This window comes from Thalia democratica, chromosome 2 (genome assembly GCF_965202585.1).
Source record: "Thalia democratica chromosome 2, ktThaDemo2.hap1.1, whole genome shotgun sequence".
NCBI classification, from domain to species: Eukaryota; Metazoa; Chordata; class Thaliacea; order Salpida; family Salpidae; genus Thalia; species Thalia democratica.
Genome location: NC_139166.1, coordinates 101,027,318 through 101,040,692, shown reverse-complemented (window position 1 = coordinate 101,040,692; position 13,375 = coordinate 101,027,318). Strand labels below are relative to the sequence as shown.

Sequence of the window (13,375 nt, the reverse complement as noted above, 5' to 3'; positions counted from 1 at the left end):
TTATCATTGATATATTTTTTTCATTTCAACATTACGTTATATTTTCATTTGGTTTTAACTTGAATTACTTAATCAAGTGAAAACTTTGATGTATAACTTGTTTTTGTAAAAGTTAAAAATAATGCAAAAAGTAACTTCTATAAAGGCTTGAGAAATACTTGGTATAAAAGTTCAATAAAGTAAAAAGTACTAAGTAAGTTGTTTTTAACATTATGTTTTTTTTTTTACTTTTACAAAAATAGTTCAAGTGATTATTATAATACATATTTCAATCTAAGTTTTATTTTAATTTTATTAATGTATTCAACTCTTTTCATTTTTATATGTATTGTTAAAATAACTTTATGGTAGAGATTAAGTTATCATTTAGTTAAACTTATCAGATAGTTAAATAATATAGTTATAAGATAGAGTAGAAACAGATTAAATTGATTTAAATTAGAGAGTAGTTTTTTTTTTCAAAAATTTTAATAATCTATATGTAAATTCATAACACCTAAATAAAAACAGCATTAAAAAACATAATTTATTATAAAAGACAAATAAAGATATTTTATTTTGTACAAATACTGAAGAAAACAGTCAAAAAATAGAAAAAATACAAAAAAAAATATTTAATATAAACTTCCATATGCAACTAAACGATTTTAAATAGAAAATTCCCTTTTAGTGAGAGAATATTTTTTTATAAACAGGAATGAATTTTTAAAGGCAACCACTGGAAAAAGTATTAAAACTTTAAAATATAAATTTAACTGAAGATTAAATTAACTTAAAAATATAGTTCAACAAAAATATTTTCGACTTTTTCAACTTTGCTAGAAGTTTTTTTTATGAAAACAGAACTTTATCAAAGTTATTAAATAAATGGAATAATAATTTCCACCATAAATTCATTTTGTTCATTTTTATAAAACACTTTTTTATAGTTTTTTAACTCATTTTAAACACATCTAATTTTTCTATTTATATTCAAATTTTACCTACGGAAAACGTCGCGTTGAAATCTTCACAGGAACTTTTGTATTTTCACAGGAAATAGTCTGGAAGTGGCTTCTTCACGGGAACACCGCGACTCTCCTGGGGCGCTGCTTCGAATATTATGAACTCGTGTTTCAGGTTTTCGTCTAATTCGAATATAGCAGCTACGTTGCCACATCTGAAGAAATTGTATTGTTAAGTACCAAATTTTATAGAATTAGATTGTAATTTATATGATTAGATACTAGGCTCTAGCATAATAGCTTAAAAGCATAATATTTAATTAACACAATTATAACACAAATTTTATAGAATTAGGTTTCATATGATTGTAAGGTAAAAAACTGTAAATTTATTTGTAAAATAGGTTAAGTATCATGGACTAAAGCGGAGTTTCCCAATTTTTTTTCAAAAGGCCTCTTTTAAAGAATTTAAAAAAGCTATGGCCCCTCCAACAAGATTACTCAAAAAACTACCATCTTGTTTAAAGAACCTCCTTGTTTTTAATCACTTATACCTCGAAATGCTTAAAAATACTTAAAAACCTTTAAATAATATAATTAAAATTGAAATGCCACTTATATTTAAGTAAAAAATAATTAATTAAATATAAATACCTGTAACAGTAGTTAGGTGCGGACCACACGGTCAGAACAGTGTCGTTGAAATGCCACTTGTAGCCTTCCATGACCAGCTGGTGGGCCCTGCAGATTGACGATATGGAGTTGTTCTGATTGAATCTGTTTACGACGTCCGAGCCGAACAGAAAGCCCGCCCCTCGTGGCGAAACGCCCCATCCAACTGTGTCTAATTTCGCTATTTTGTTTAAAAAAAGAAAATGGTAAGTTTTTTTGTTCAAATATTTGTTCTATATACAAATTATGCAGCTACTTAGCTAGACTGTTTCTCTATAGTCTTTTAATTTTTTTGTTTAAAAAAGAAAAATTAAATAAACTGTTTACAAAAAGAAACTAAGTTGTTTATTATTTTCTGGATCTGACCACACTAAATCGCATATTATAATATAAATATTTATATATTATTTTATTACATTAAACGTCTGACAATTTGATCGCAGATTTATACTCAATAATATTTTTTTATAACCTTCAGGGTCAGACCACAATAAATTGCACACTTAATAAAATTATCAATAGTAAATATTAACTAAACCTTAAGGATCAGACCATAATTAATCGCACATTTATTAATATTTATAGAAATTAAGTATTAAATTATACCTTCAGGATCTGACCACAATAAATCGCACATTTTATGTTTATTTATTTAATTTTTTATTACCTTCAGGATCAGACCACAATAAATCGCACATATTATGTTTATTTATTTAATTTTTTTATACACCTTCAGGATCAGACCACAATAATCACACAGTATATTATATAATAGAATAATAATTTTATACTAATTACTTTTATTATTACCTTCAGGATCAGACCACAATAAATCATATATTTTATAATATTGCATTTATTTATTTTTATTTACCTTCAGGATCTGACCACAATAAATCGCACATTGCTCCATCGTGCGGAACTTCTTGTTTCCTATCGATAGTGCGAATCTGTTAAATAAATATATAATAAATAAATTTACTAATAAATTCTTATTTTCTGTCAGTTCTCTTATTTGTTAACTACGACTATTATTACAAACAGTTATACAAAAATCTATTGTTGTAAAACGATGAAGCTGTTTTTTGAATAAATATAAGTTATTAAACAAAACTGGTAACTTATCATACTTTAAATGATTTTTTAAATAACTGATGATTGAAAAAGTTAATACAACTATGCTGATTTGCAAACTTATAAAAGTCATTTTGTACAAACATGTTGATTTGATATTCTCAAATCATGTATTTACTTTTATTTAATAAACTTTTTTGTTGGTAAGTTATCAATGATCCTATATTAACAGCCAATAGTATATCTCTAAAATTGTATAACAACGTTTTATAAGATTTAAAAAGTAATCGTATGTGAATAATGTGAGATAAATATAACATTTAGGATTACAAATATTAACCAGAGTTGCCACTTGGTTTTTAGAAATTTCTTCCAGGTTTTCTGAATTTCTTTAAAATTTTTGAAAGTATACATTATTAGGTCTATTTTAAGTTTGAAAATAAGCTTAAGTAAATAACTGTGTTAAATAGTGTAAAAACATTTAAAAAATACTGTAAAGCTGCTTTTAATGATTTTTTTATATAAAAAACTGATGATGCCAAAAAGAAAATTATTTTTATGATAGACTTTTCATGTAAAATCTAAATTTTACTACTTATCATGTAAAAATTGTTTAAAATTCCAGGTTTTTCTAGTTTTTTTTTACAAAATTTCTCAAACTCCAGGTTTTTCCAGGACTCCAGGTTTTGTTGCAACACTGATTAATTTTTTTTCTTTTGCATAAAATATTTGTTTGATAAAAATCTTAAACAACTATGAGTATGTTTAACAATTAAAACATAGTTATTAAATACAACTTTACATATATTAGCTAAACTAGTGTTTTTAATTTATATTGTGAATTTGTAAAATTTTCACACCAATTACAATGTTTCTTAGCTTTGACTATATAAAAACATACAAAACTTTTACAAAATAACTCCACAACAATAACATTAATGTTTTTTATTTTATTTATTAAATATAAAGATAATAATTAACGAACTAATAATGATTACATATTTTAAACAACTCGACTTATATTTTACAGCATTTAATTGTTCTAACTTCTCAAACGTTTTTAGAAACTTAGGCTATTTCCTTACTATATGCATTTTAAAACCACAGAAATAATAAATTCATATTTTTAATGAATCAAATGTTACTTCTATTATTTATAAGAAATTTAAAATATATAGGTAAATAAGAATATCAATTTTTTAAAGCATTAAAATTTTATACGTATACAAAATATTCGTGAGTACGCTTGAGATTTAAATATTTTTGCATAAACAAACGAAAACCTAATTTGAATATAATAATAACTGAGTTAAAGGTCATTTCTTGAAAATAAAATTCATTATGTTTATTAAAAAAAAACTTTGCAGTTCTATGAGCAAAAATTGTGCCCAAATATAAAAGCAAGTTAAATATCATGCACATTTTAATTTATTTTTATAAGGAAAAATCTTTAAAGTAAAACATTCAACCACTTTATTTTTTACTATCTAAAAGTGTTGAATATTTTTTCAAATTGCATTGTGTTGTGCAAGTTTAAAAAAGTTATTAAATTTTAATTTTTCAAAACAAACAAAAATAAAACTGAAAAAACATTCAAAGTGTAAAGATAAATCATTTTCAGGAAAAAACTTTCAAAACTTAATTAAAAATACATTTGTATAAGTAAAAGTTGTTAAAACACGTAAAAAGGTTATATTTGTTTGTTTAGTGTAAAAATTAATCCTTTAGTGTTTTATTTGTTCAAAATTTATGTTTGCACTTTTAAAAGCAAACATCATATTAAGTTATTCAGTATTTTTAATTGAATTAAAAAAATTAATCTTCTAATGTTTTTAAGTAAAACAGGTTTCAAAATAATTTAAAACTAACTATTTTTTAAACTATCTTTATAAAAATTCAAACGTTATGGTTACAATAAAGTGTACAACAACTAAAGGTCAATATAAGCGATACTAAAGTATTTAGCATTTCAATCACAATTTCGTGTTTTTGTGATTTCAAACAATAAAATTAAAACAAAGAAAAAACTAAGAATTCATTACATACTTACATACACAACTTATAGACACTAAATTTTGAACATTCATACAAAATCCTAATGTTTCTAACGTACTAATTACAATAAACTTTGACCTATATCACTGCATTGTTAGATAACATTGTTAATTGAAACATGTAGTACTACTATGTAGTAAACCACAAATATTTTATACAAACATGTAGTAAATATTCAATACAAACTTGTACAAAATTTTATGCAATGGTGTAGTACATGTTTTATGCATTCATGTAGTAAATATTTTATAACTCAAAACAAATGTTTTTATGTGCGTTTTTTACTTAAAGCAAAATAATAAAAACTTTTTTTAAATTTAATATTAAACTTTTCCATTATGGTGTAGCTCAAATCTTTTTAAAAAGAAAGTTCAGAAAAATACAATAAACATTGAATATTGTGTTGTAATTTACATGATTAAACTGAATACTTGGTTGCAATTTAGTGTTTGTTTAAAAAATTAATTTTATATATTAAACTTAAAGCTTATGAGCTCAATAGATATTTTATCGAAAAAACATGTATTACATTGAACATTGAAAAACATTCCTCAAGTTTTCTCAGAAATCTTTAATTTTTTTTTTTTACTAATGTTTTTCAGTTTAAAACATTTTCTGAATTTATTCTTAAACAAAAAAAGTTGGGTAATAAAGCTTTAATAAGCCTTTTGAATGTGTAGTAAACCACAAACATTTTATGCAAACATGTTTTATGAGATTGTGTAGTAAATATTTATGCAAATTTGTAGTAAATATTTTATGCCTTAATGTAGTAAATATTTTATTCATTCATGTGATAAAATTTTATGCAATCATGTAGTAAATATTTTATGCATTCATGTAGTAAATATTTTATTCATTCATGTGATAAAATTTTATGCAATCATGTAGTAAATATTTTATGCAATTAGAAAATATTCTACATTTCAAAACAAATGTGTTAGTGCGTTTTTACCATTGCGACATAAAAAATAATTTACTACTTTTTTTACTTAATAATTAGTAAATCAAAACTTATAAGTAAAAGTTTAACTGATTTGTTACATAGGACTATAATAATTATATAAATAATGCTATAGTAAATAGTGTTTTTTTGTTTGTTTACAAATAAAAACATGTTGTACAAAGTTTTCAAGTTTGCCAACTATACGGTACATGCGTGAAAATTTTCTTTAAATTTTCAGATTTTAGTAAACTTACTTTTAACAGCAAAATATTTGTATGGTTTTTTATACTTAATATCTTTAAATTTACGTGTAGGAACGTTTTTTTAAATAATTTGTGAACTTAAAAGTTGCAATTTTTTCTTATTTACAAGAAAATTTCACCCAAAAGTTTAATCATACAGTATTTATCAGAAATTATAACTAATGATGCTATACCTCTTAAATTAAATACAAATGTTCTTTTTAACCAAGTTATTATTCCTAAACGACTACCATATAGAAGTGACTTTATTTCAAAAGCTAATAAGAGTAGATAAGAAACTTATATGACAGCAACTAGTAATTTTTTTTAATTCAGACATTTTTAATTTTTTAACTGATTTTGTTCTTTAACTGATCTATCAAGGTAATAGTTCTCTCAGGAAATGTGCAAAAATATAAACTTCCAACATAAATTTAAGAAATAATATAAAAGTATATATTGTTTATATAAGCCTACAGTTTTATTTAATTTATTACCTAACCTTAAGAAGAAAAAAAATAGGTTGAAACAGCCCATCACAAAATCAAATACTTAGGTTGGAATGTAGGTTGAAGAATATTTATATGGTAATTAAATTAATTTAAGTTTTAAGTTTATCTAATAAGCATAAAAATTAAAACACCCTACCATGGACAGTGGACAAAAAACTACCTAGTTAAATTTTTAACAATAAATAATTTAAGTTTAAACCTGATCTTACAAAGGATTAGATGAAGAAAGCCTACCGTGAACACAAAATTTGTAAAAATTTATACTTTAACCTGACCTAATGATGATAAAATTTAAACTTCCTTCCCTAATTAAAAGACTTGATATAAAAAGAGATGGTCCACCATAAACACAGAATAACTTAAGGGCATAGGGGGGTCTACCTTGATTTTTACGAGTTGATCTTATTTTATAGTTTTATCTGAGCTATCAGACAAATTTTAACCGCTTGAAAAAAGTATTTTTTGAGATATGAGCAGTCAAAGTCGGTGACCTCAATAGGTTCCTAATGGATGGCGCAAACTAAAAACGCCAAAAAACCTTATTTCATTAAAAATCTATCTCCTCCTTCATTTTTTAAGCAATCTTCTGGAAATTTTCTCAGAAAGTGTATTATTAAATTTTAAAAAAATTGAATGCATAATTTTGTTTAATTTTGAAAAATAAAAATTTTATTAAAAAAAAACACCTTTTTTTTTGTTTTTTTATCTAAAACTTTTATTTTTTAATATTTTTAATATTCCAACATTCAAAGTCTTTTAAACTATAAAAGGAACGTTTCCTGAAAACTTGAGGTCTTAAGTTCAAAAAATGAAGGAGGAGATAGATTTTTAGTGATATTTTAAATTTCCAATAAAATTGACCCCAAAAAAATTGTGGTCCATACGTTTGTATCGGAAACTTTTTATAAAAATTACAATACCTCAAAAGTTAAATAATGTTTTTTAATTCTATAAAAACTAGCTTGTAGTTTGTACTTAAAGCTTTTATATAAGATCCAATGTTATTTTTAGTAAAAAAAATGTCAGATTCCCCCTATGCCCTTAACTAAATATATCAATAATTTATTATAATTCAAACTTTATCAAGAAATAACTATATATATGACAAATATTTAAGTATAAACTATTTAAATTCAAACATAATCGAGACTTGATATTAATAGTTATTGTGAAAACAAATTACTAAATTTAACTATATAATATAATCTATTAAATAATTTAATTAATTTAAACCTGATCAAGGGATGAAATAGATGGAGAAAGTCCACCGTGAACGCAGAATATTTTGCCGTCGATGATCGCTGATAAGCTCAAATAATCGAATATTTCCGTGCAATGGCGCCACACAGTGATCGAACCGTACTTTCTCAAACACTCATCGTAGAAACCGTATACCTAGAAAGTGGTTAGGTTATTACTTGATTGATTAATTTAAATTGTATTGTATTTTATAACAACTGGTGAAAAAATACATTGTTCAACATTATTAAATTGAAAATAAATTATTGTCCTCGATAAAGATTTTATTTGCATTTAACAGGTAAATTGAAAGAAACTACAATTTAATTAATATAAAAGTATGGTATTTTTGAGACAAATGTAATCTACAACTTTTATACCATATTCCAATAAATAAACTTACTGTTTATATTGTTTAAATTAAAGGAAGTATGCTCAACTAGTCACACATGAAATTGAAACAAGAATAATCAAATTTTGTTAGTAAACATGAATATAAAACAAACAAACTTGTGTGATCTGCCTGCTTTCGTGGTTGCCTCTGATCAAATATATTCTGTCAGGGTATCTGACCTGTGAATAAAAAACTCTTTTAAAATTATTATTATATAATGATGTTTTATATCATCTCTTTTTATTAATTTTTTATTTAATTGTTCAAAATTTAGTGTAATGTATCTGTGAAAATTAGAAGATTTTACAAATAGTTTATTTAGGTGATGTCAAAAAACAAAGTTTTATTTTACTTTACATAAACATTGTTTTAAAGCTTTACCTTTAACTAGTAAAAAAATATATTTGTTTACAAATAATTGACACACTTTAGCACAACTTTATTGAAAAATGTTTATAACAACTAAACTTTTATATGAAAACAATCTATATAGTTATAAGATATTTTTAACTTGTCATTAAACATTAATTTAAATACCTGAAGCAGCTATAAGATACAATTAAGTTAATATTAGGTCATAAGCAATTTAAATACTATTTTTTAAAGTTACAACAAAAAAAATTAATATAGGGTTTAAACTATATTCACAAATAGGTATACAACTAATTTCAAAACTAATATTACATATGAAATACAATTTACAACTTAAGTCAATATAGATAAGATCATTTAAAATTTACTGCATGTTTACCTTCAAAGCAAGTAGTAAAATGAATGTTTCAACTGAGTAGAAGCCTCTGTCAACGAAATCGCCAAGAAATAAATAATTTCTATCGGGTAATTTTCCACCCACTTTGAACAGTTCTGCTAAATCGTAGAATTGACCGTGAATGTCTCCGCATACCTGAGAATTAATATACAAAATATACTTTAATTACAATATTTAAAGCCTAATATCAATACATAAAGTAAGCAATTATTATGGAGGTTGGCAGCTTTTAATAAATTACCGGCCAATTTTCCAAAAAAAATCCACAGTTTCAATTATTTTATGTAATTTAAGGGCATAGGGGGGTAAAATCACTTTTTCATAACTTGATAACATTTTGTTGAGTAAGCTACAAGTTGCTTTTCACAGATTTATTATACTCAAAAATTTTTATGCCTTATATTAAGTTAAAGTCGGAGAGTATAACAGGTTCCTAATGGGAGGCGCAACTAAAAGATCAAATAAATAGAAATCACTTAAAATTTAAGATATCCTATATTTTTTGAGATTCCCTCAAATTTTCAGGGAATGTTACAAAATTTAAAAAAAAAACAAATACTTTATGACAAAAAAACAGCTTTTTTTTTCAAAAGTTGTAGGATATAGATTTTTAGTTTTTTTTTTGGGTAGGAATCTAATATGCATTAACTTTTGCACAAAGGGAAATTTTTACATGGGTTGAAAAACTTCAATTTTTTTATATATTCTTTTTACTATTACCCCTAACCATTACCCTTGGTCGTTAATTTTTTTCTTTTTATTATATTTTATAATTTTCTTTATTAAGTTTTTTTACTTTGTTGTTTTTTCTTTTGATTAATTATTTTAATTAGTTTTTTTTTTTCTATCACTAGGTTGGTAAAGTTTTTTTTTAATACTTTCATTTTGCTATTTTTTGTTATTTGTTTTTTTACTCTTGTGCACAACTGACCCCATGTGCAAAAGTGTCTGCGTACAAAATGTCCCTTTGTGCAAAAAGTTCTGTGTGTAAAATGTCTCTTCCAGCACATTTGATCCTTCATGCAAAAGTGTCTTTGTGGATATTTGACCCCTTCCCTTATTGTTCACGTTTTTAATTTGCGCGTCTCATAAGGAACCTATTGTTAACTCAGACTTGTATCTCAAAAATTATTTTGAATATTAAAGAACTGTGAAAAGAAACTTGTAAAACTCTACAAAATGATATCAAGTGGTAAAAAAATAAAATTTGTCTTTCAGTAAACTTTTGTGTTTGTAAAACTGGTTGTTTCATGTTGTTCATTATAAAGAGAATTTTGTGAAAAATTTAAATAACCTTATTTAAAATGATGGCATGATTTTTTTAATCTTTAAATACTCAAAAAAAATCAGCTTAAAAAAAATTATTTTTTAAATATGAATTGTTATACTATGTGAAAAGTATCTTAAAACTTGTATTAAATGTTTTTAAACAAAAGTCAATATTAACTTTTGTAAAAATGCTGGATTCCCTATGGCATCAGCATCAAATTACTTATTAACAAAATAACAATTTCTAAAGCTATTTAAACTTATTTAAGCTCACAATGACTGGAGATTTAACTCTTTGTACATTGCTTGTAAAATATATACAATTAATTAAATTATACTTACAACTGTTGTAATACAATGACTGATGAGTCAAGCCTTTTTACATTTTTTATAATATTTTATACTTAAAGTAGGTAAAAATAATGAAAACCAAACTCACAATGACTGGCGAGTCGACCCTTTGCACATTGCTTTCCTCAATCAGTATTTCCCTGGCCTTGGCGCAAAGAGCTTTAACTTCGCTCTCTTTGATGATTTCACATCTCTTCAGCTGCTCAATTTGTCTGTCTAAGTCACTTGTGTCAGACATTCTACTTAATTAAATTGCTGTGGAAATTTGTAGATTTAGTTTTTAAGTTTTTTAAAATTAAGTTGTATATAACTCAGTAAACCAACCTTAATTAACACATAACTAAAAATAATTTCCTTCAATTATTATATTATATTTAACTTTTTAGAGGTTTTGTTACATTATTTGTGGGTAGAATCAAATATATCACTAAATAATTATCAGAAAAAATACTTATACTTACTACAAATGTAAAAGAATTTAGCATTCAAAGTAATAAAACTTGTGTTTATCGACAGCAAAAACAAAATTAAAACTTTGTATGTGCAATTTAAACTAATTTAGTTTTCTTAGTAAATGAACTTTATAAAAACAAACAACACATAAAAAAACTTCAAAAAAATTCAACTAAACTTTTACTAAATATACAAAAGCTTAAATATAAAAATGATTGATATAAAAACTTGAACTTATGATTATTTATACTGCATTGTAGTAAAGTTTACATATAAAAAAATTTAAGGAAGATATTTACAAAAGTTTTTTAATTTTTAAAAAGACTTCTATAATTATTTATTACAGTGGTTTGATAAAATTGTCATATCAAACATATTTTACTTATTTCAATAACCTAAAAACAATTAAAAGTTGTATTATACTATATATACTAAAACAAACAAGTTATGTTACAGAAGTTAACAACAAATTTAAAACATTCTACTGTCAAACGAAGAACTAAAATATAAATTTATAATATTTTAAAACAAAAGTTTGTAAAATCAATTTACACAAAATATGTACAAAACTTTACCAAAAAAAAAACTTTAACTAAACTATTGCCTATATAACTGTTAATCTATAATTAAGTTTATTTATAAACGTTACACTATTTTGTTACCCATTTAAAGAAACTACAATTAGCTTCTTTATTGGTAGCATGACCGGTGGGTCTGGCACAGCAGTAAAACTTCTTGCCATAATTACCACCCGCCTTCTTAACTGTTCTCAATACAGACGGTTCCTTATGACCTGTGCATAAGGGAGTTTTAATTGGTTTAAATAAACTCTTCCACTGTTCGATATTGTTTTTATTATTTGAAGCACAACTACTTGGAACGGGGTTTAAACTTATTTCTTCTTTTTTAAAAACCTCTTTAGGCTTCTGTACTGGTTTGGAACTTTTTACAGTAAAAAATGAATTGATTTTTTGTTGCTTAGGTTTTATTTTAGGCTTTTTACATTTATTTCCTTGATCAACATTTAAAATGCTTCTTTTTTGTGCAAACTGCAAAATGTTCTGTTGCTTACCAGCAAACTTCACATAAAAACAAGAACACTCTTTAGGTCTTTTCAAAGACTTTTCTATTTGTAAGTCAAAAGTTGCATACAAAGGACAGTGATCTGAGCCCATAAATTCTGGCATGATATCAGCTTCAGTTAGTATTGAAGACAACTTATAATCAGATAAAATGTAGTCTATTCTAGTACCATAATTAGTTTCTCTTGCCCTTATTGAAGTGTTCCAACAAGTAAAGGCTTGCTTTCTTGATTGGTTTAATTTTCTAAACGTGTCCACAAACAACAAATTGTTATCATTTGAGCAAGATTCAGAACAAAATTGTTCATCAAACAAAAAACTATCCATCCATTTTCTAGATGGGTGAGCTTTGAAACTAATTAGTTCTTCAGGGTCACAATGATCTATTGGCTTGTGGGAAACATTCAGATCACCAACTATTAAGACGTGGTTCCCTATTGACACTAGTGCTTGTGCCCTGGTTTGCAAGAGTTTGTAAAAATCCAGTTTAAACTCCATCCTTTCTACATTGTCAAGTTGTGCCATTGGGCAATACACATTTATTATGCTCAGCACACAAGTACTGTTACTTATTGGAGAATTTTTGATGATATGCTGCGTTATCACACATCTTCCTTCACTGTCTAGCTGCTTCATTCTCTCAGCAGAGCAGCAATTTTCAATTGCTTCATATTCTTTTGAAGACTTGTCAGTGAAGATGGTTTCATTTGTCAACCCCAGGCTGGTTTGTGCATTAAATGGGGTAAATTCATCTTTGCAGAAAGTTGCCACACCTGAGTAACCAGACTTGCTTTCAGAGAAACTGAAGTACGAGTTGTAATGAGGCACTAGTGCTAGTTCTTCTTCCAACATGTCTTTTGTTGTTTTTGTTTCTTGGAAGCAAAATATGTCTGCATCTAGTTGCTTGAATAATTCTTTCAGTGGGTTTTCCAGTGATCTTATTCCGTTTATGTTCCAGCTGAGTAGCTTCATGGTTTGTTATTTTTAAATAAATTCTATTAAAAAAATGACAAGTTATTTTGATTTGTATTTAAAAAAAAACTGGAGTATTGAGGTAAAAATGTAAACTACTAATTGTTTTATGCTTTGCAAATTTTAGTACTGAGACAAATTATTACAAAAAAAATATCAAATTCTATTTTAGCTGTAAAATAGAAGTTTAATTTAAACTAATAACAACTTCTATGATTTGTATAAAACTTGTATCATTTGTATACAAAATATACTGCTTGGAATAGGGTTTAAATTAATTTCTTCATTTTTTTATCTTTCTTTATGTTTTTTATACAATTTATTTAAAAATTACGTTATAAAAGTTATAGAAATAAAATACTTAACTACTAATTAATTAATTACTTAACATTATTGTGAAA

General features: G+C 25.0%; 2 protein-coding genes across 3 annotated transcripts; both read right to left on the bottom strand.

Annotated features, from left to right (window-relative positions):
* Positions 1-637: 637 nt before the first annotated feature.
* On the bottom strand, positions 638-10,717 carry LOC145828607 (serine/threonine-protein phosphatase 4 catalytic subunit). 2 transcript variants are annotated; one of them, XM_082936363.1, is made up of 7 exons: positions 10,556-10,717; positions 8,830-8,982; positions 8,195-8,257; positions 7,679-7,840; positions 2,491-2,566; positions 1,599-1,797; positions 638-1,159 (listed from the first exon to the last, which is right to left on the bottom strand). In XM_082936363.1, the coding sequence occupies exons 1-7, from the start codon at positions 10,703-10,705 to the stop codon at positions 1,030-1,032; spliced, it is 933 nt and encodes a 310-aa protein (XP_082792489.1). In that variant the 5' UTR covers positions 10,706-10,717; the 3' UTR covers positions 638-1,029. The 2 variants fall into 2 exon arrangements, with proteins under 2 accessions (XP_082792489.1, XP_082792490.1); XM_082936364.1 differs by having other exon boundaries at positions 642-1,159; positions 1,599-1,788.
* An 853-nt stretch (positions 10,718-11,570) lies between these two features.
* Positions 11,571-12,974, bottom strand: LOC145829555 (DNA-(apurinic or apyrimidinic site) endonuclease 2-like). The gene has a single exon (XM_082937394.1). The coding sequence runs from the start codon at positions 12,972-12,974 to the stop codon at positions 11,571-11,573; it is 1,404 nt and encodes a 467-aa protein (XP_082793520.1).
* Between the last annotated feature and the right edge of the window lie 401 nt (positions 12,975-13,375).

Coding starts and splice junctions, on each gene's coding strand:
- LOC145829555 (XM_082937394.1), bottom strand. CDS start 12,974: ATGAAGCTACTCAGCTGGAACATAAACGGAATAAGATCACTGGAAAAC.
- LOC145828607 (XM_082936363.1), bottom strand. CDS start 10,705: ATGTCTGACACAAGTGACTTAGACAGACAAATTGAGCAGCTGAAGAGA. Junction 8,983..10,555: donor GGGTCGACTCGCCAGTCATT/GTGAGTTTGGTT, acceptor ATTAATTCTCAG/GTATGCGGAGACATTCACGG. Junction 8,258..8,829: donor TTTTACTACTTGCTTTGAAG/GTAAACATGCAG, acceptor TTTTATTCACAG/GTCAGATACCCTGACAGAAT.